At 43.9% G+C, this 22157-nt stretch overlaps 2 protein-coding genes across 13 annotated transcripts in view; one reads left to right on the plus strand and one right to left on the minus strand.

The window, feature by feature from the left end:
• The window catches only part of LOC118363971 (equilibrative nucleobase transporter 1-like), a 46369-nt gene extending 44741 nt beyond the window's left edge, over positions 1-1628 (minus strand). The window contains exons 1-2 of one of the 2 annotated variants that reach the window (XM_052488396.1): positions 946-1628; positions 441-503 (exon numbers count right to left, since the gene is read on the minus strand). The gene's annotated coding sequence lies outside the window, so the exon portion shown is untranslated. Of the gene's footprint in view, positions 1-440; positions 662-945 lie in introns of those variants that run through there. The other variant, XM_052488400.1, reaches the window with a different exon arrangement.
• The window catches only part of LOC118363516 (catenin delta-1-like), a 32232-nt gene that overhangs the window by 2248 nt on the left and 7827 nt on the right, over positions 1-22157 (plus strand). For 3 of the 11 annotated variants that reach the window (XM_035744443.2, XM_035744451.2, XM_035744450.2), the window contains exons 2-8: positions 1696-1774; positions 19054-19205; positions 19437-19585; positions 20975-21043; positions 21166-21288; positions 21424-21689; positions 21805-22101. In XM_035744443.2, coding sequence (XP_035600336.1) covers positions 19442-19585; positions 20975-21043; positions 21166-21288; positions 21424-21689; positions 21805-22101 — 899 coding nt within the window. In that variant the 5' untranslated portion in view covers positions 1696-1774; positions 19054-19205; positions 19437-19441. Of the gene's footprint in view, positions 1-1676; positions 1775-11302; positions 11388-19053; positions 19206-19436; positions 19586-20974; positions 21044-21165; positions 21289-21423; positions 21690-21804; positions 22102-22157 lie in introns of all 11 variants that reach the window. The other 8 variants (XM_035744444.2, XM_035744448.2, XM_035744447.2 and 5 more) reach the window with 8 other exon arrangements.

Genomic DNA, 22157 nt, shown 5'->3' on the forward strand with positions numbered 1-22157 from the left:
GCAAGTTTCTATGTTTTGTAGTAAAAGACAGAGGAAAATGAGTTTCCAATGACATCAAGTAGGCAATGCCTACTCATAATTGGTTAAAATCACACAATGCACACCGAAGTCATTGTACACTTATGTGCCTCTTTTGTTTTTACTACAAAACATAGTAACTCAAACTTTTCACGTGTTGATGTTAGGCTGGTGCTAGAGATGAATATGAAGCTGACCTTGTTTTGAAATGTCCCTTTAAACAGGGGGAGAAGATTAAACAAAACAGAATCAGCATCTAATGTCACACAACCAATAAAGTGTGTGAGATGACATTTGATGGTTCCAATGTAGATGAGTTTAACCTCTGAACATAATGATCATGGGCTCACATTACCTTGATATCTGTCCCACTTTTTACCCCTACCTCACCTAGACTTGGACAACTGCGTGTGTGTACTTACAGTATAACAGATGAATTGGTCAAAAGAAGGGGTGGGACGAGGCCACCCAGATGAACAAGATATCTGTAAACATGGGGAGCATAAAGGCCTGTTAATATCGAACAACCAAAAACAGAATGAGCCTCTGTAATTTAGTTTATGTGCACTGCAGCCTGGCAGTGCTTGCTGAGGGCATTTATCAGCCAGTAGTCTCATTTCTCCCTTTCTCCTAATCCCTCCCTGCCTACTAGTTTACCTCTCTCCCCCTACTCTCTTTACTTTCTCGTGTGTGTGTGTGTGTGTGTGTGTGTGTGTGTGAGAGAGACACACATATGAGGGACAGGTGCCAAGCAACATTCCTCTCTCTTCCCCCTCAACTACATGGCTACCTAGAATACTTGCTAAAAACAGTTAAATCTGTTTTTTGTTTTTTTTAAAAACTTGCCACAATACTGAGTATCGTGATTCTGGTATCATCCTGGTCCTAGTGTACATGTTCAAACAATATAGGTGAAAGCATGCTTACCTTCTCACTCAGGCGATTTTTGTGCTTGCCCCACAACCTCTTTCCGGACGTCAATCAACTTGTATACCTCTCGAGTTGATAGTCGCCTCGCTTATGATTGGAGAAAACGACATTCCAAAAAGGTAGAATGTGAAAGCAGTATTTTCAGGAGAGAGCTGAAAGTGGTTGTCATCTTCTGTTCTGGCCCCACTGATACATTCAGAAAAATTTTAAGGAACATATTGATGTTTTTATTTCTGGATCAAAAAGGGGCTTAGGTGGTGGGCGTGGCAGGGGGTGTGTCAATGAGCGCGGGCAGACATTGGCGCAGCCTTCAAATGTGTATTTTTTTCCACTGTTTGGACTTAAACTCCCCCAAAAAAGAAAAACCTAGGCGGTTTGGGCTTAAGCGAACCCAAAAAACACCTGGGCGTGCCGCCTAAGGATTACAATGGCAGAAAAATTCCTAATATTTATGCAAACGTATTTCAATTTAATTCACTTCGTCAAAATATCATGATTTATAAAGAAAGCACCATTGTCAAACAGTAGAATTCTCACTCAGTGTCCAGATTTTCTCACGTGGCCGAACACCAGATTTTAGTGTTTTTTTTTTTTTTGTACAGGTTTCTTTTTTGGCTTGTGCTTCCAGGGCAACTCATTTGTTTGACGAGCCACTCTGCAAGACTGAACTGTTTCACTCAGCCAGCTAATTACATGCTTCATTGACACTTTTGCTCATTAACTGGTAGCTTCTGTGTTTGTCTTTAGTACCTGAAGGGTGGTGACAACGGGTCTATTTCAAGCGAGGGGACCAACAAGCATACAGTGCTGACCACACCTGACACAGGTAAGGGTATTGCTGGTTGAGTTTTCCAAGTTTTCTCCCCGTGTGAAAGATAAGAACAAGTTCTCCCTCTATCATTTTTAATTCGAAGTGTTGGTAATGACTTTTTTTTTTTTTTTTTGCAATAACCAGTTAGACAGAGTGTATGTATGTGTGAGTATGTATTTTATTTATTTCACCTTTATTTAACCAGGTAGGCTAGTTGAGAACAAGTTCTCATTTGCAACTGCGACCTGGCCAAGATAAAGCATAGCAGTGTGAACAGACAACAGAGTTACACCTGGAGTAAACAATTAACAAGTCGATAACACAGTAGAAAAGTCAATATACATGTATGGGGGATTGGAAATGATGCAGATAATTACATAGATTGTGACTTCCATCAATCTGCAATGTTGAAGCTTTTTCCCTGTCAACTAACCTGTTGGGTGGGTCCTGAGTGAACTTGTTTTGTTAGGGAAAAGGTTGGGTGGGGTTAAATGTCGACATGTGGCTTGAATAAGAAGGATTCAATCTGCTACTGGACTGTAAATATTGGCATTTGTATTTAATATCTAGCCGAGGAAGCCAGTTAAGTCACTGTTTGTTGATTGTTCACGTGATGGGAGGTTGGCTGTAATTCTGGGTATCTGTCGCCTGTGTGTGGGGTGCAGGTGTTCCTTGGCCTGTACAGTCAGTCAACAAGGGATCTCCTTGAGAGCTTCACTGTGATGCAGTGCAGGTGAAACAGGTGCTGCCTCTAACCCTGTGATAAACAGGGCTTCTGTGTTTGTGTGTGTGTCTGGAGTTTACCTCAGTGGCTGTGTGTACACTAACAAACAGTTTTAGTTGATGTGAAGGTACTGAGATTGTTGATCTGCTACATGTTGCGTTTGTCTGTCCAGGTGAGGTGGGTAGTTAAGCTGTGCCTCAGGCTAAGTTTGTATGTACACTGCAGTGTTTTTGGGAGGTTTAGTTTGTGTATGTACACTGCACAGTGATTTTGGGAGGTAAGTGGATTAGCAGTCTAATGCCCCGATCTCATTACCAGCCATGCTCAATTAAACCAACACAAATGACCTTACCCTGACTTATTGGCAAACACAGGTGCAAATTACAGACGGGCACAGACGTGTATTGTTTTCTTATAATGTCCCACCGCTCAATCACTCTTTGTTCCTGGTCACTTCCTGAAATAGTACAGTAGAGAAGACAGTTTTAAACATCACATAGGGCTGTATTGTTTCAGATGGTGTGTACAGCCCAGTGGAGGCTGAGGAGGGGACAATGGCTCATAGTAATGGCTGGAATCAAACATCAAACGCATGGAAAAACTGCTGTCAGTGATTCCGCTCCAGCCTTTACCACGAGCCCGTTCTCCCCAATTATGGTGCCACCAACCTCCTGTGGTACAGCGTGCTGATGCTTGAAAGGGAAGCTCTCTTCTCCAGACTAGGGTGAGTCACACTGACTGACTGCTGCAGAATCAGACAGGACGATATGACTTGTGGTGTACGAGCGCACAGATATTCTGTGTCATTGACCCTAACACTGCGTTCAAACAACTGGGAACTTGGGGGGGGGGCAATTCTGTCTTCTTTCTAGAGCTCCGACCTGAAGATCACTTGTGTCATGATTTGACCGTTGTTTTGAACCTGGCACAATGCACTCGGCTTTAGTGTCTGCTGACCTGGAGATGATGACATCATAACGTGGTCGAAGTAATGGTTGGCTGTTGCGGTTGCATTATATTTTCCTTCGTCTTATGGGTTTTATAGATTTAGTTAACTTCCTCAACACTTGTGTGAGCCAGGTTAGGGGTTGAAGGTGGAAGCCTCAAAAGCATAAATGGAAGTGAAAGAACAGTGACTGGAAGATGTGGCAGTGAGCGAGCAAGGGAAAAACTATACCTCATAGAACAAAACAAAATGGGTTCTTGTGGTTTACCATACAGTGTGGTGCTGTAGCCTTGTCCTCACTCATCCCTAATGGAGTATCCATAACATCCTGTTTTTCAGGAAGGGCCTGTGAAGGGAAAAGGGGGGTCAGACATGTTTTCATTGTTCACCGAAACTCGCAGCTGACTTCCGATAGGCTTCAAGGCTAAAATATCTGACTCTTTACTTGAAGAATTGAATGCAGTGGTAGCCATGGTCTGAGTTTTAGTGGGGTCCCCCCACCCAACCAAGGAATGTTAGGATTTAAGCTCATTTACTGCACTTCTATACAATTTAAAAACTGTAAAATGCTACATGGAGAACCGCATAAACCGACACGATCACATTGGTTCCTGTAGCTTCAGTCACCTCAGTCGATCTACAAACGCATAGCCTATTGGATATACAATTAACCACTAGACATTAACTCACATTAAAGGAGAACTGATTTGGCCTCATTTTTTTTTGGCTTGCTCTTCAGGAAATGCTGGTGGCCATGACAGAAGCCAAATGTGAGTTGGCTTGGGGGGGTTTTGATGTGTTTTTTGTCTGTTGCCACCAAGACACACCCGTCTGTCAGAACCTTGCCTGCAGCTGTCTTGCCCCTGCAGCTGTCTTTGAAGTTTAAACAGGTCAGATAAAACCTCCCCAGTTATGGTCAAACGACTGAGGCTGCCGTCTGCCCACTTCTACAGATGGACTGGAGATGCTTTAGCCGGAGTTTGTCAGTAACACATGGAATGAAAAGGGTGTTGTGATTACTGGACATTTGTGCCGTACCGTATTATTAATAATAGTCTCGTTGAGGATGTGTCGAGTTCCAGGTCTCTCCTGAATCTGTGAACACTTAGTCACTGTTCTATTATCAATGCCAGGATAGGTGATATCTGACAAACCTATACTATGTTGAAGTTTGAACAAGTCAGACTTAGCCTGTTTCTCCTCCATCGATGACCGTTGGTGAGCAGGCAAGAGGTGGTGATGATGGGAATAGCAGCATAGATCAGCTCCTGGCCCCTCATTAAATATACTGGTCGGTCACACACACAGAGAGCGCACTGATTACATTATCAATGGCGGTAATGATTAGCCTGGTGCAACCAACCTGATCGCTGTGTTCAGCTTTCAATTTCACTTCAGAAATCCTCAAATGTGAAGTGAAATGATGACCGCTGGACATATGTATCGAAGAAATAGAAAATAACCAACAAAATGTCAGTTTACATATTGTTTTACAATTGGTAATCAAAGTAATGAAGTGGGTTACCTTCTGTATTTGTACAAAGGATGACCCTGTGAAAGCTGTTCCCACTGTACAGGTGATTTGTTTCTGGCTGGATACATGTGGCTGACTGTTCCATTCATAGAAATTGAATATTCCATTTTCACATTTAACACACACTACTTGTTGTAGCTGTAGCCGTCTGTGTAATCATTGCAGTTACACAGGTCAATATCAGAGGCATCATGAAGGCATCAACGGAGGAGGTGTCACAAGTGTACTTGTCTCATGACACTTATTCTGAAATCTTGCTGACGAGCTGTGGAAAATGGCAAGTGGATAAATGATTTTTGGAGGTCGCTAAACCATTGCGATCACATTGCTGGGCATGTTATGCTCCTTCTGGTAGGTTCCGGCATCCGTTCATAACAGGGGATCAGTCTGGCACCCAACTGTGCAGGAATGCCGAGAAATAGGGTCAATGATGGTCATCATCCCTCAATTATAAACACAGCTCGAGCAATAGCGTAATGTCGTTTGGAAGCTAACTCTATCCGTTACAGATGCAGACAGACTGGCTCCAGATTGGATTTGATTCAGTTTGGTGCCCGCGGTTGCACTATGCAACCAGCTGTGACATGTTTTGCTATGGCCCTGGGTTGGTTTGAGTTAGTTGCTGCTAGTTAGTACACTGTTGTAGTCAGACATTAGCTTGTACCACCAATGCTGCATCCAATATTTATTTATGCCCTAGACATGAGTCGCACCTCGAAGGGTAATGTGACTGTTTCGTCTAAATTACATTAAGTTAGTGGCATGGAAATACGTTGACATTGCCAAAGTAGGCAAATAATAAGTAGGAAACCATTTTGCTATGTTGTTAAAATTTACTTTAGAGATGGCAATATTGCCATTAGTTTCCTAGCAAAGTTTGTCAAATATAGGTAGCAATGCTAATGTTGGCTAGCTAAAATATGGAGGTCCCATAAATCGTAGTTAGATGGCTGAAGTTATACTGCATCTAAAGTCAATCTGGAAACATCACAATCATGACTAAAGGTTTTCCTACAAATAATTTGCCGCCTTTTGAAACGTTACCGTGTTTCCAAGTCAAAGCCTACCTCGATACAACTCGGATAACGTCAGCTATGCTATTGATGATGATTAAAATACACGTAACCAGCGGTCTATGGTCTAGCTACCAGCATTCTCTCCACCACTGGGGACTAAACGAACTCCGACCACCTATTCTGCATGATAGGGTCCGTTGTTGGGAAGGCATCTTGCCGGAAGCGTGCAATGGCGTGGTCAATCCGTATAGGGCTTTTCAGTCTCAAATGGCCGTGATCCTTTGAACGCGTTGGGGGCGACGAAACAATGGAGCCCCATTTGAATGAAGGGAAGGGAAGCGAAGTGGGAGGGGGCGATTTGAATGTGGATCTTGGCAAAAGGAGGCTTGAGTTGTTGACATAATTGTAATCCAAACCAATATTTGTTTTATTTTCTCGTGACTCACTTAGTTTTAGATCAGACTGACTTGATGACCAAAACTATCCTATTTACACAATTTTGACACTATAATTGGCGTTTCTGACTCATCAATGCCACGGGCCGTTTTATAGGGATTAGTTGCTTTTTAGGGCCAGTTACTCTTAACTCGGCACAGTGATTTTAAAAACTGTAATTTACAGGCTCAATGCAGCCTTTTTTGGGGGGTAAAATTGGTTAGCAATTAAGTAGGCTTCTTGCATGTGGTTTGAGAATTATCTGTCAGACCGGATACAGTGAGTTCTATTGAAGATGATTTACTTTTGTAAAGTACTTTTAATTTATAGCGAATGATCACGGTGCATAAAATAACCAAGTTGTAAAAATGGGCACAACTAGACAGGGTAACTGACAGAACTCAGCTGACACAACACGGTAGCACACCAAGGAGCACACGGCTATCAACATAAATCCTTCCTAAAGAGAGGTCTTTGGGCCTGTTTTTAAAGGAGCCCAGAGTCTGTGGTTCCTTCGTGTGGTCCGGGAGGGCATTTGAGGCAGCGGGCGGTCGAGCTAAAACACTAATATTTATTTATTTTTTGGCTTGATAACTACAATTGTTTTTCTATGCTGTCAGTTCCATTGGAACAAAATGTTTTACACTTTTTGTGTGAAACTTCATCTACTTTTTAAGTAAATACCTCCAGTCAACTTGTGCAATATGTTAGGAGGTAAAACAGATTGCATTCTTAATTTCACCTGTCACAATATTTTACATTAAGATGCTTACGGTAGTTCCCCCGAACAGTTGAGTCAGTCACGTGTTTAAGTAAATAGCACAACGGGAGAAAGAGGGAGCAGGGGTAAGATAACATTTTGGGGCTTCAATAGTGATCAGGAACGTGCAACTATAGTTTTCTTTCACATAAAATACATTAGTGCAACACATTTTGGCAGAAAATAGCTTTATTGTCATCGATGACAAAAGAGGTGCAACGCTGTTTGGCTGGCAGCCACACAAGGGAGTTTACAATGACAAAGCAAGGTATTTTTTCAAAATGATGCAAGGCCAGTAGGCAGCTACATTCCCTTTATTCTCGCATTTTACTAGAGAAAAGTAGGAGGGGGGTAGCTACATCAGTTGTCTGCTGATAGAATGCCTTTTTAGTAAAATTCTAATCCGAGTGGAGTAGTGACACCGAAGCACAACATGTCTGCTGTCGAGCAGAAATTACAATAAGAAGCATTTTAGATCTTTGTTTGCAAAACACAGCAAGATATTTATGATGCGTTTTATCTTTTCCTGTGTGAAAAATGAAGAATTGTGTGTTAACGTGTCAAGTTTAACTTGCTTGTTGTCTAAGTAGCTGAATTAATAAGGTGACGGGGCATCATTGTTTTAGCTTCCTGATGTGTTTGAGAAGTCAAACCCCTTCTGGATGAGTTATCTATACAGCTGCCACTGCCTTTGTGATTTCCTTGCGTTCTTTTTCTCCTCTCCGTTTACGGCAGTCAGCTCCTCCGTCTTCTCTGAGCATGGCAGGCCAGTTGTCCTAATTGACTCGACACAGTGTTGCTCCAGACCCAGTACGGTTCTTCCTTCAGACAAGCATGGTTCAAAACGTTGTTCATTTGCACAATGTCTTTAGTTCACATTCACTTGTAAATGTCTAAACTCACCAAAAAATTGCTTTCTTATTTTTTTTAACCTATATACAGTACCAGTAAAAAGTTTGGGCACGCCTACTCGTTCAAGGGTTTTTCTTTATTTGAGCTTTTTTTCTACATTGTAGAAAAATAGTGAAGACAGCAAAACTATGAAATAACACATGGAATCATGTGGTAACCAAAAAAGTGTTAAACAAATCTAAGTAGATTTGAGATTCTTTAAAGTAGTCACCTTTTGCCAAGACAGCTTGGCACACTCTTGGCATTATCTTAACTAGCTTCATGAGGAATGCTTTTCCAACAGTCTTGGGAGTTCCCATATATGCTGAGCACTTGTTGGCTGCTTTTTCTCCATCACTCTGCAGTCCAACTCAACCCAAACCATCTCAATTAGGTTGAGGTTGGTTGACTGTGGAGTCCAGGTCATCTGATACAGTACTCCATCACTCCTACTTGGTCAAATAGTCCTTACACAGCCTGGAGGTGTGTTTTGTCCTGTTGAAAAACAAAGATAGTCCCACAAAGTCCATTGCTTGTGTTTCTTGGCCCAGGCAAGTCTCTTCTTAATGGCCCAGGCAAGTCTCTTCTTATTGGTGTCCTTTAGTAGTGGTCTCTGCAGCAATTTGACCATGAAGGCCAAATTCACGCAGTCTCCTCTTAACAGTTTGTCTGTTACTACTGAAAATAAAGGAGAGTCGTACACTCTAGGAGCTCAGATGCAAAATTGTAATATCCAACGTTTCGACAGCCAAGCTGTCTTCATTAGGCTGTCAACATTGGATATTACGTTTTTGCATCTGAGCTCCTAGTGTGCGGCTCTCCTTTTATTTTCAAGTTTTCTACTTTGATAGCCTCGCCTAGGTGTGCGTTTCTTTCTTCTAGATTGTTACTTGAACTGAAGCATTTATTTGGACCGCTATCGGAGGTGCAGTTAATTCTAATGAACTTATCCTCTGCAGTAGAGGTAACTGTCCGTCCTCCTTTCCTGTGGCGATCCTCATGAGAGCCAGTTTCTTCATAGCACTTGATGGTTTATGCATCTGCACTTCAAGAAACATTCAAAGTTTGAAGTGTTCCAGATTGACTGCCCTTCATGTCCTTAAAGTAATGATGGACTGTCGTTTCTCTTTGCTTATTTGAGCTGTTCTTGCCATAATATGGACTTGTCACAATATAACTGATTGGCCCAAACACATTAAGAAGGAAAGAAATTCCACAAATGAACTTTTAACAAGGAATACCTGTTAATTTAAATGCATTCCAGGTGACTACCTCAGGAAGCTGGTTGAGAGAATGCCAAGAGTGTGCTAAGCTGTTATAAAAGCAAAGGCTGGTGGCAGCTTGAAGAATCTCAAATATAAAATATATTTTGATTTGTTTAACACTTTTTTTTTGGTCACTGCATGATTCCATATGTGTTATTTCATAGTTGTGATGTCTTAACTATTATTCTACAATGTAGAAAATAGTAAAAATAAAGAAAAAACCCTTGAATGAGTAGGTGTGTCCAAACTTGTGACTGGTCCTGTATGTATAACATTGAGCTGGATTGCCTGTCTTAGCAAATAGTTTTCTTTGTTTGCCCTAGTTAGCATATTTAGCTAGCAAATTCACTATTACTTGTGCTAATCTAGTTAGCATTCTGTTAATGGGTGTTTTTTTTCCCGGGTTTCTTTGGTGCCCCTTAGTACACAAAGCCAGTAATATTGTAAATCCCGGGATTTGTGAAGAATGGAATGAAAGTCTAGAGACCACCCATTCCTACTTTGCAACTCAGATTGGGCATTAAGAGGGATGTTCTGTCTTGCAATGGTGATGTCTGATGGTGTGAAGTCTAGTTTCCTGGATATTACGAAAGGTGTGCCGCAAGGTCGGTATTGGGACCTGTTCTCTTTTAATATTATATGAATAATATTGGACTATTAAAATGTATAATCATCTGTATGCAGATACGGTTACATATGCCATTACCCCAACTGTAGAGCAGGCATTGTTTGAACTGCAATCTGACTTTGTGCCTTTTATTAAAAAGATCTGGTTGGTTTGAAACTTGTAATTAATGTGGGCAAGATTAAATATGATCTCTAATTCTCACAAAAAAAATTCAGATGGACAACATATAGTCATTGAATGGTTCTCCCATCGATCGGGTTCCCGCCTATAAATACCAGGGCATTTGGGTTGACATGGATTTAATGTTTTTTTTTATTTTTAATACTGATGAGCTAGTTTAAAAGCTAAGATTTTAAAGTGGGCTTCTATTTTTAGAAAGAAATCCTGCCTCTCCCTAAACAGCAGGAAACCAATTTCTATTCCGCAACAAAGCCTCCTTCACTCACGCTGCCAAGCTTACCCTAGTAAAACTGACTGTCCTACCGATCCTCGACTTCGGCGATGTCATCTACAAAATGGCTTCCAACACTACTCAGCAAACTGGATGCAGTCTTATCACAGTGCCATCCGTTTTGTCACTGAAGCACCTTATACCACCCACCACTGCGACTTGTATGCTCTAGTCGGCTGGCCCTCACTACATATTCGTCGCCAGACCCACTGGCTCCAGGTCATCTACAAGTCCATGCTAGGTAAAGCTCCGCCTTATCTAATTTCACTGGTCACGATGGCAACACCCATCCGTAGCACGCGCTCCAGCAGGTGTATCTCACTGATCATCCCTAAAGCCAACACCTCATTTGGCCGCCTTTCGTTCCAGTACTCTGCTGCCTGTGACTGGAACGAATTGCAAAAATCGCTGAAGTTGGAGACTTTTATCTCCCTCACCAACTTCAAACATCAGCTATCCGAGCAGCTAACCGATCGCTGCAGCTGTACATAATCTATAGGTAAATAGCCCACCCATTTTCACCTACCTCATTCCCATACTGTTTTTTTATTTATTTACTTTTCTGCTCTTTTGCACACCAATATCTCTACCTGTACATGCCCATCTGATCATTTATCACTCCAGTGTTAATCTGCAAAATTGTATTATTCGCCTACCTCATGCCTTTTGCACACATTGTATATAGACTGCCCATTTTTTCTACTGTGTTATTGACTTGTTAATTGTTTACTCCATGTGTAACTCTGTGTTGTCTGTTCACACTGCTATGCTTTATCTTGGCCAGGTCGCAGTTGCAAATGAGAACTTGTTCTCAACTAGCCTACCTGGTTAAATAAAGGTGAAATATATATATATATATTTTTTTTTAATTGTAAAGTCAACTTTACTTCCAGTTTTCGACTGGTGACACCAGAATGCAGTAGCCACTACTCTTAAACCTTGGCACCGTCTACCTTGGCACCTTTGGCTTTATCACAGGTGACTGTTTTAATACTCATCACTGCATTCTGTATCAAAAGGTTGGCTGGTCATCATTAAGGTCCCGAGATCACTTCACTGTTGTTTGCAAAGCTCTACAACACATGCTTCTAATTTACTTAACTTCATTGCTGAAGTATAAATACCTGAGTTACCAAACCTGTTCAGTGTTGGTTAACTCTGAGGTTCCTCAGGTCTCCACCAAATTAGGTAAATCTGCTTTTACTTTTTAATGCACCTCACTGCTGGAACAATTTACTAAACTCCTTACAATTGGATGTTTTGGTGATGCTCTGGCATTTAAAAAAAAAGTGAGAACCTAGTAGCTGAGGAATCTCTTAATTTGTGTTGTATTTTCTTTATATTGATTTGCTGTTTTGTGTCACATGTATTTGATTGTTGTATTACTGCAATCAGGGCACCCCTGAGAATGAGACTCAGTTCAAAATGAAAAACCCATTAACTCATTTGTAGTTTTGCAGAACGTGTTGGCGCTAGTAAATGTAACTATGACATGGCCAATGACTGTATTTTATATCACTTGGATTTCACCATGTCTCGTAAACAAATGGTTTAGATCGTTTTGACGGACTCTTAAGTGAGCTTCTCTGCTTCAACCATACGAAAGTGGTTGCTGTCCTGTTATACAGGGTAAAGTTGATCATTTCATATCAAAATTACTATATATGAGATTGTTTCAAGCAAAAAAAAATCGAATGTAAGCCCCGATCAGCATGTAACCTACCTATAGCCAGACGAGAGTTGTCTCTGGCGGTAGTTAAACTCCAATTTTTGAACATTTGAATGCTGAAGGTGACGCCCAGATGTGCCAGATCAGGAATAGGGCTAGCTCTCGCTGGTCAGCGCGTGAAGCATCTCGCAGTTTGACTCCGCTACTGATATCGCCTGGAGTTGTTCTGCGTGCAGAGTGACTTGTAGATCAATGACTGGCAACTTGCCTGAAAGCCCGACATTGCATTGAATTCTACACCGGGTAGGAGTTAACTCTCACGACCTTTTAGAATACAATGTTGAATAAAGATATTTTAATGTACTTTACCAGTTGTCTGTGCAGTTGGTCCTTTTGGCGTGAAGAATGTGAGACAATCTATCCACAGGAAAGGATAATTACAAACTTTTCAAAGCGCTGGTAGTGCGTTCACATTTCGAGCAGCTGATGCATTGTGCACAAGATACAAATGCATGCAGGAGACTCATGTATACTTGCTGAGCTCGTGTTCACATGGTTCTGCACATCCTTCAGCCGATAGAAACCTGAACACCATTACCAGCGCTTTGAAAAGTTGATGTAATTATCATTTCTTGTGTCTATTGTTGGAGACGCACACATTTCATACCCTCAAGACATGCTAACTGCTCACCGTTACCGGTTGTTATATGTGCGTCTAACTTTCTCAGACGTCATTCACGGTTGATTATCCGTAATGGTACATAATTGGTCTAGCCTAGGGCTGTATTGTTATGCATACTGGATGGACTGGTTGCTTTCCAAATGTTCTCTCCATGAGTCTGGGAGAGAACGTTTTGGCCATGGCCAGGGATTTCTAAACTCGGTCACGTACACACACTTAGAAGATGTTTATTGCGGGTGTAGCGACAGTGCAGTAGTATCTAACAATACACAAATCTAAAAGAATGGACTTAAGTAATGTATAAATATTTGGACAAGCAATGTCGGCGTGGCATTGACTAAATAGAATAGTGTATATACATATGAAATGAGTAAAGCAGTATGTAAACATTTTATTAAAATTGCCAGTGATTCTATGTACAGTGGGGTAAAAAAGTATTTAGTCAGCCTACAATTGTGCAAGTTCTCCCACTTGAAAATTACAGGCCTTATATTTTTATCATAGGTACACTTCAACTATGACAGACAAAATGAGAAAAAAAATCCAGAAAATCACATTGTTGGATTTTAAATGAATTTATTTGCAAATTATGGTGTAAAATAAGTGTTTGGTCTATAACAAAAGTTGATCTCAATACTTTGTTATATACCCTTTGTTGGCAATGACAGAGGTCAAACGTCTTCGCAAGGTTTTCACACACTGTTGCTGGTATTTTGGCCCATTCCTCCATGCAGATCTCCTCTAGAGCAGTGATGTTTTGGGGCTGTTGCTGGGCAACATGGACTTTCAACTCCCTCCAAAGATTGTCTATGGGGTTGAGATCTGGAGACTGGCTAGGCCACTCCAGGACCTTGAAATGCTTCTTACGAAGCCACTCCTTCGTTGCCTGGGCGGTGTGTTTGGGATCATTGTCATGCTGAAAGACCCAGCCACGTTTCATCTTCAATGCCCTTGCTGATGAAAAGAGGTTTTCACTCAAAATCTCATGATACATGGCCCCATTCATTCTTTCCTTCATTCGTCCTGGTCCCTTTGCAGAAAAACAGCCCCAAAGCATAATGTTTCCACCCCCATGCTTCACAGTAGGTATGGTGTTCTTTGGATGCAACTCAGCATTCTTTGTCCTCCAAACACGACGAGTTGAGTTTTTACCAAAAAGTTATATTTTTAGTTTCATCTGACCATTCTTCTTCTGGATCATCCAAATGCTCTCTAGCAAACTTCAGATGGGCCTGGACATGTACTGGCTTAAGCAGGGGGACACGTCTGGCACTGCAGGATTTGAGTCCCTGGCGGCGTAGTGTTACTGATGGTGGACTTTGGTCCCCCCGTGTGGTTCTGGGATTTTTGCTCACCGTTCTTGTGATCATTTTTACCGCACAGGGTGAGACTTGCGTGGAGCCCCAGATCGAGGGAGATTATCAGTGGTCTTGCATGTCTTCCATTTCCTAATAATTGCTCCCACAGTTGATTTCTTCAAACCAAGCTGCTTACCTATTGCAGATTCAGTCTTCCCAGCCTGGTGCAGGTCTACAATTTTGTTTCTGGTGTCCTTTGACAGCTCTTTGGTCTTGGCCATAGTGGAGTTTGGAGTGTGACTGTTTGAGGTTGTGGACAGGTGTCTTTATACTGATAACAAGTTCAAACAGGTGCCATTAATACAGGTAACGAGTGGAGGACAGAGGAGCCTCTTAAAATAAGTTACAGGTCTGTGAGAGCTTGCTTGTTTGTAGGTGACCAAATACTTAATCTCCACCATAATTTGCAAATAAATTCATGAAAAATCCTACAATGGGATTTTCTGGATTTTCTTATTTTGTGTCATAGTTGAAGTGTACCTATGATAAATTAGAGGCCTCATATTTTTAAGTGGGATAACTTACACAATTGGTGGCTGACTAAATATTTTTTGCCCCACTGTATATAGGGCAGCAGCCTCTAAGATGCCGGGTGGTGGCCGGCTAGTGATGGCTATTTGTCTGTCCTTGAAGTTGTTTTTCTGTCTCTTGGTCCCAGTGTTGATGCACCTGTACTGACCTCTCCTTCTGGATGATGGCAGGTTGAACAGGCCGTGGCTCAGGAGGTTGATGTTGATCTTTTTGGCCTTCCTTGGATATCAGGTGCTGTAGGTGTCCAGGGGGGCAGGCAGTGTGCCCCCAGTGATGCGTTGGGTAGACCGTACCACCCTCTGGAGAGCCCTGCAGTTGCAGGCGGTGCAGTTGCCGAACCAAGCGGTGATATAGCCCTACAGGATGCTCTGAATTGTGCATCTGTAAAAGTTTGAGTGTTTTAGGTAACAAGCCAAATTTCTTCAGCATCCTGAGGTTGAAGAGGCGCTGTTGCGCCTTCACTGCGTTGTCTGTGTGAACCATTTCCAGTTGATGCTTTCCACCGTCTCCAATGCGTTCCCGTCCATGTGGATTGGGGGCATGCTCCCTCAGAGAGAGTGAGTGAGACACCCTTCACCACCTCCCTGTAGGCTGTCTTGTCATTGTTGTTAATCAGGCCTACTACTGTTGTCTGCAAACTTGATTGAGTTGGAGGCGTGCATGGCTATGCAGTCATGGGAGTACAGGAGTGGGCTGAGCACGCACCCTTGTGGGGTCCCTGTGGTGAGGATCGGTTAAGTGGAGGTGTTTCTTACCTTCACCACCTGCGGGCGGCCTGTCAGGAAGTCCAGGACCCAGTTGCATAAGGCGAGGTTCATACCCAGGCCCCCGACCTTGGAAGGCACTATGGTGTTGAATGCTGAGCCAAGGGTGTAAGGTAGAGGTGATATGATCCTTAACTAGCCTTTCAAAGCACTTAATGATGACAGAAGTGAGTGCTAAGGGGCAATATTACTTTAGTTCAGTTACCTTTTGCTTTCTTGGGTACAGGAATCATGGTGGCCATCTTGAAGCAAGTGGGGACAACAGACTGGGATAGGGAGAGATTAAACTTCTGCGTAAACACTCCAGCCAGCTGTTCTGCACATGCTCTGAGGATGTGGCTAGGGATGCTGTCTGGGCCTGCAGCCTTGCGAGAGTTTCGGCCATGGTGAATGAGGGCCCACGGTCCTCGGGAGTGGGCCGCGTCGGTGGCACTGTTATCCTCAAAGCAGGCGAAGGTGTTTAGCTTGTCTAGGAGCAAGACGTCGTTGTCCGCGACGTGGCTGGTTTTCCCTTTGTAATCTGTGATTGTCTATAGACCCTGACCAGGTTTTTGCAATTTATCAGTTAGCTCAGAAAACCAGCAGGCTCCAGACCTCATAGGGTTAGAGTTGAATACCGCTGGTGTAGGGTGTATTCAATTGGGTTGGGTCAATGTGAGCTATGCTTTTAGTCATCTTTCTCTCTTACTACTCACCCTCATTAACCTTCCTTCTCATTCCAACTGTAGTTCAATTCTGTGCTGCTGTCCTGAGTCTGCCCATATAAGGGCATGTGTAACTGGACAGGTGTTTGTGCAGGTGGGCAGTGGCTTTTGGCTCTGTGTGTGTGTGTGTGTGTGTGTGTGTGTGTTGAAATGTCATCAGTCCTCATCAATTCCCTTCACATTCATCTCTGTTTCCTGTCCACTTCTATTCCAAAATAAAGCAACCCGCTTGAGAAATATTCCTCCGCCAGTCATCCTCCTTTTCTTTTTCTTCTCACACCCACATACATCGCTGAGCGGAAGGGGGGACCAGGTTGTACTAGACGACAGAACGTGGTTGGAGGTGCGTGTGAGTCACCAGATGAGGCAGCTAGAGGTCCTATTTCTACTGTTTAAAGGGCAGTCCTACTCATAAAGTTCCAGTCTGTCCTCATCTCTGCCTCTCGGTCTTTCTCTCTCACTCATTCACACACTCACTGTCCTCCACAGATGAAACTGTGAGTCAGCCCCCTCCCCCGCTTCCCAGGTCACAATACACCTCTGTTCCTCCTTATTACCCCTTGTCGACACGTCCCCATCGCGGTGTAGATCTTATCTTCTTCACACACCTGCTGCACAGAGTGTATATGCGGGTCCTTGTTGGCTGAACCACTGCTCTTGAGGGAGGTGATGGGGTTGGGGATAGTTACATGTATAGGGGTGTAACAGTTCACTAAACCCAAGGTACTATTTGCGGTTTTGGGGTGACGGTTCGGTTTCAGTACAGCTGGAAAATAAAATGCCAACCGTAACTGTAGTTAATTTTTGTTTAGGTGTTCCTCATTGTGAAAACACACGATTTACTCATCAAAAACACGAAAATAAAGTGCATTATGCGTGTGAAATCGATATATAATCACGGCGCAGACATTGTTTAGGTCTATACTATAATGTTTTTCTTACAAAGAGAAAAATATGCATACGTGTGACTCATAAACGGGGCAGGTCTGTAGCGCGATGCTTCTCATCTCCCACTCCGGGGTAATGTGATGGTCTGTCACTATTAAGTAGCTCTCTGAAGCGCTGGAGGTCCCTCCATCTGTAGTGAGCCCCTCCCCCCACTCAACCACGGGGAATGGGTGCATATCCGTGGCAATAAACACCTATTGTGTTTAAACACCTAGGCTACTCTACTTGAGTAATGGCGACGTACTGTTTTAACGTTCTATCCACAACATACTGGCCATTGCAATCTACTGGGAAGCCAAAATGTTCCCAAACTGGAGATTTAACGATGATTGAGGATCCTCCTGGTTTATCTGCCCCCACCTCTCGCCATCGTACAGAACATCGTCACAAAAGTACCGTTTGAAATGCGGCAGTTTAGATGAACATTTGTATTATAATGCGCGCATAGGCATAGCCTATTTTTGTTGTTATTTGTAGGTATTCATTTGCCTTGATAGTGTGGACCGAACTAAGGTCCCCATACCGAATGGTTCGGTACAAACAACGGTTCGGTATGTGTACCGTTACAACCCTAGTTACATATCACTTCGACTGGAAGTAGCGTTTTGTAAAAAAACATATATATATATTGTTGCTAAGTAGCATTAGCTAGCAGACTTATAATGAGCAGTATGTTTGGAACATCAAATCGCAACACATATCGTATTCGCACTTAAGGATAGTGATAATATTGTGAGGTCCCTGGCAATTCCCAGCTCCAGCAGTGATGTAGCAAGAGTTGTCTGTGTCAAGATGGTGAAATGTGTCCCTCCTTGCCCAAACCAGTTTGACAGGTTGTCTGTGCTTGTTTGAATTCAAAGGCGCCACACACAATCATTTTTTGACGGCATCATAAATCAAAAGATTTAAACACAACTTTCCCATACATGTTTGCCAATGGAAGAAGTTGTCAGAAAGTAAGGGGCTTTTTGGAACTGAATGCCAAAACATTTGCGAGATAAAGGTGCTCTAAAGTCGACCCATTTTGCACACCCCAACTTACCATGTCTTCATCACTGGAAAATAAACAGAGTTTGCTATCATTTCAAAGTTTACAAGCAGGGTTGTCAAACCTATTTTTAAATGACGTTTTGTAACCGTTGATCTAAAGCCCTATTTGACATCTTCTGAGATGTTTATTTGTTTTGCCCTCCATCCAGATTCTCTGGAATGCAGGGTGGGTGTCATGTTTTGGCTAATAGTCACTTTCTGACAACTTAAAGGAATTCTGAATGGAAGGTTTTGTTCAAATCAAATGGGGTGCTGTCAAAAAGTGACTGAATTCAAATGGATTTACCCCATAGTAACTTTTTAAACCACAAACCAGGTGGTGCTTGGGATGTTCTGTCAGCAGATGAGAGGAATTACTACTGCCCGTCTGAGCCTGTCTGCCTCTGATTACACTTCATGACATCTAGTCCATTCTATTGTATGCTCTGAACAGAGGCTGGCAATAGAACGAAACTGACACAGAGATGGAGAGGGGACATTTGCAGAGGGGGTGGGAGGGATTGGAGAGAAAAGGGCTGATGGGGAGGTTTGGAGAGTGAGTGAGGAATAGGCTGGGGGGGAGACGGGCGAGCAGTACTGGAGGGCATCAAACAAAGGAGAGGAGAGGAGGCTCCTGGGAGTTGGTGTTCTCGTCTCTCTGCTGACGGTGTGTTTCGTCTGGCCCAGAAAAGCGCTGCAGCCTCAGCTGAGCCACAGCTACTGTGCGATATAGGTGTGTCCGTTGCTTTGTGTCTGGAGGGATAGCCAATGCACACCATAGGTAGTATTCGCATAACTGTTTTTTTTTTTTTTTTTTTGGAGTGCGTTTTCTTTTCACAGCAGCGTGTAACGTCATACTCAAGTGTTGTTTATAGCGACCCTCTTACTGCAATATTCAACTGTAAATATGAGATTTTCACTCTTTACTTCTCTTTCTCTCCGTCTCTGTCCCTCTGCAGTTTATTTATCCCTGTACATCCTCTTCTTTCTGGGCCTTGTGGTTTGGTGACCTACATCTACTCTACCCATGAGCCCCTGCAACTAGGGCTCAACCGTTTGACCTTGGCCTGACCTCTCACCTCTTCTCCAAAGCCACGCCCCCCTGGTGAAGGTCTGTATCTCTGCTCTTCTGTCTTTGACAGCTGGTCAAACCTCTCAGGGATTTCATGAGATTTGAGGCGTCCTGCTCTTTGCTTTAGAGCTGTATGCTATGGAGGAGCCTGTCGTTTACTCTCTGTAGTGGGCGTGTCCATGTGCAACGTCTCTCTCTGTAGTGGGCGTGTCCATGTGCAACGTCTCTCTGTAGTGGGCGTGTCCATGTGTGTAACGCCGTTCTCTCTAGAGTGTATGGAGCAGTGTGAGAGCGCCGCGGCTCTGCTGGAGTCGGTGAGGGAGCAGGAGGTGCAGTTTGAGCAGCTGACCAGAGCGCTGGAAGAGGAGAGGAGGGTACGCCTCACCAGCCCCCCGTCCCACACCCTCCCACACACACAGGTAACACCCCATTTCCCCAGGGGAAATTTCCTCCCAACCCCCAAATACACGTTGTTAGTGGCCTGCGCCTTTCCTAAGCCTCTTTCTAGATTCAGGCGAAAGACCAGTCGTCCATCTGTTCACATATCCCTCATCTGTCCTTCTATCCCATCCCTCCATCATCCAGTGATTACCGTTATCACCCTCCTCCACCCATCACATCCAACCCCCTAATCCTCCGCTCCTCCACCTCAACCAGCACTCTGGATTGTGTTTGGTTTAGCTGTGTGTGTTGCAATTCAGCCCTTGTCCTTTAACACACTGTTTAGATATCGCTACAGCTTTAACACGACCGCGCGTTATAAATCTCGCACCTCTGCATAACTCCATCACTTGCTGTACCCGCAACCCAAAGCCTTCATACCACTCTTACATACCATGGAATTCAAGCTATCGTCATCTTCGCTCCAGCATGTTGTCCAAACTGTACCTGGAAGGATGCTGTCAGTTGTCATGCATGCAGCCTTGTTCCACCACCTAAAATGTTGTGGAAGATGCCGTCGTTTTAAGCCAGTACACAGTATCAACTCGATGCGGTGCCTCCTAATGTGATTCTCATAGGTGACCATGTTGATCATATGCTCGTATGCTTTACCATGCTATTAGAGCCCTGAAGAGACATGGAGAAGTGTTTTTACTGAGTACACATCAGGGAAGATGAATGGGGTTGCCGTTTTGCTTTTATAATCCTAGCAGGGCTAATTGGCATGTTTTAGGTTGTCAGTCTCCTCTCCCATTTTTAGTCTCGCAGCGTGCTAAGCAATGTCTCATGACTACCGTTGGGTGTGTGTTGCCTCTCTCGGTATAAGTGTCCCTTGTTTATAACAATGTATCATTCCAAGGTTAGACGCTAAAACACGCATACACAGCTATCTCGACACTTAAGACATTTGCTGTTGTTAACTTGTTACCGTAACGGCTTTAGAATTTGAAGGGAAATATTCCTTTTGTCCCCGGCTCATATATTGTGGTGGAACTGGCCTGACCCCTTGTGGACAGAGCAGGCATTACACCCAGCCACACATCTAAAGTGTGCAGCACATGCCCGGCATTTTTGCCTGTATCCTCCTGCCTTCATTAAAGTGATCTAACATAAAATGAGTGGTGAAAGGCAATGGTGGGGTCATTGATTACCTCAAAGAAGGCAGAAGGATGCATTATCAACATTTTCAGATATGGCCCATGACGGTGAGATACTGAGAAAACGGGGTCAGTTTGGTTAATGTGTCATGATGTCAACAGTGTTGGGGTGGTTGTAAGGCGACATAGCCCAGTTAGATCCTCTGTCTCTGAAGACACCTGTGAATTTGATTGTGTTCTCTCGGTTGACTGTTGCTCTCTCCTACTCAGAACGGGCGCCTGGGGGAGGCAGACATAGAACGACTGAAACTGAGTGAGGGATACATCAACGGGACACAGGTGAGTGTATGTATGTGTGTGAGTGTATGTGTGTGAGTGTATGTGTGTGAGTGTATGTGTGTGCTGGTTGGGTGTGAGATGTTCTCTGTGTGTGTGTGTAACATTGTGTGTGTTTATTACAGTACAGGATGGTGGACCCAGTGCATGGCGGTCTAGACGAGAGCTGCACACCAGAAGATGATTCACAGGACGTACAGTCTGTCTTCTCAGACGATGGAACAAATGGACGGAGGGCAGGGAACGCGGTATGGACACACACACACACACACACACACACTTTCTACTGTAACTAATATGTAACTGAAAATAACTTCCTCCATGGTGAACAAAATATTATCTACAACTTCCTGTCTCATCGTGATGTACTTCCTCTTCTTCAGATGAAGAAGGTGATGACCTCGCGTACCGTCCTTCCCTCTGATTCGATGTCCATCGACGGAGGACTGTCTGTCTCAGGTATGGGCGGTTACAGTGCCACTCTGGACCGTACCTACAGGCAGGCTGGAGGGGGGGACTACCCCACAGCCACGGTCCCCAGGAACTACCACTACGGCCCCGCGGGGGGTTACGATGACTACAGGAGCGCCCCGCCCTCCGAGGCCTACGCCAGCCTGAGCAGAGGCACACGCATGGACGACCGCTACAGGTCAGACAGACTGTAAAGTTTGTAGACGTACTAAAGAAAGGCTTCTCGATAAGTATTCCTTTGTGAAGATGACCTTATCTTTGGGATAAATTGATCTTCTCCCCCTCTTCTCCAGACCTGCGGATGGGTACAGGACCCTGGACTCTGGGTACCGCGCCCCCAGCAGACAGCAGCTGGACCCCTACGCAGCCCAGCCCCAGGTGGGGCGAGGGGTGAGGGGTGTGGGCAGTGCCCTGGAGCTGGGGGGCATGCGCTACGCCCACCAGGCCCACTTTGGTGTGGAGGATGACCAGAGGAGTCTGGGATATGATGATATGGAGTATAGTATGGCTCCTCCTCCCATGCACCCAGGGTACGGCACCATGCCACGACTAGGACCAGGCCCTGGAGGACTGGACAGACGCAGGCTCCGGTACAAACACACACACAGACAGAGACACACACTCATGATCCCTGGGTAACAGCACA

This window comes from Oncorhynchus keta, chromosome 30 (assembly GCF_023373465.1).
Source record: "Oncorhynchus keta strain PuntledgeMale-10-30-2019 chromosome 30, Oket_V2, whole genome shotgun sequence".
Lineage (NCBI taxonomy): Eukaryota > Metazoa > Chordata > Actinopteri > Salmoniformes > Salmonidae > Oncorhynchus > Oncorhynchus keta.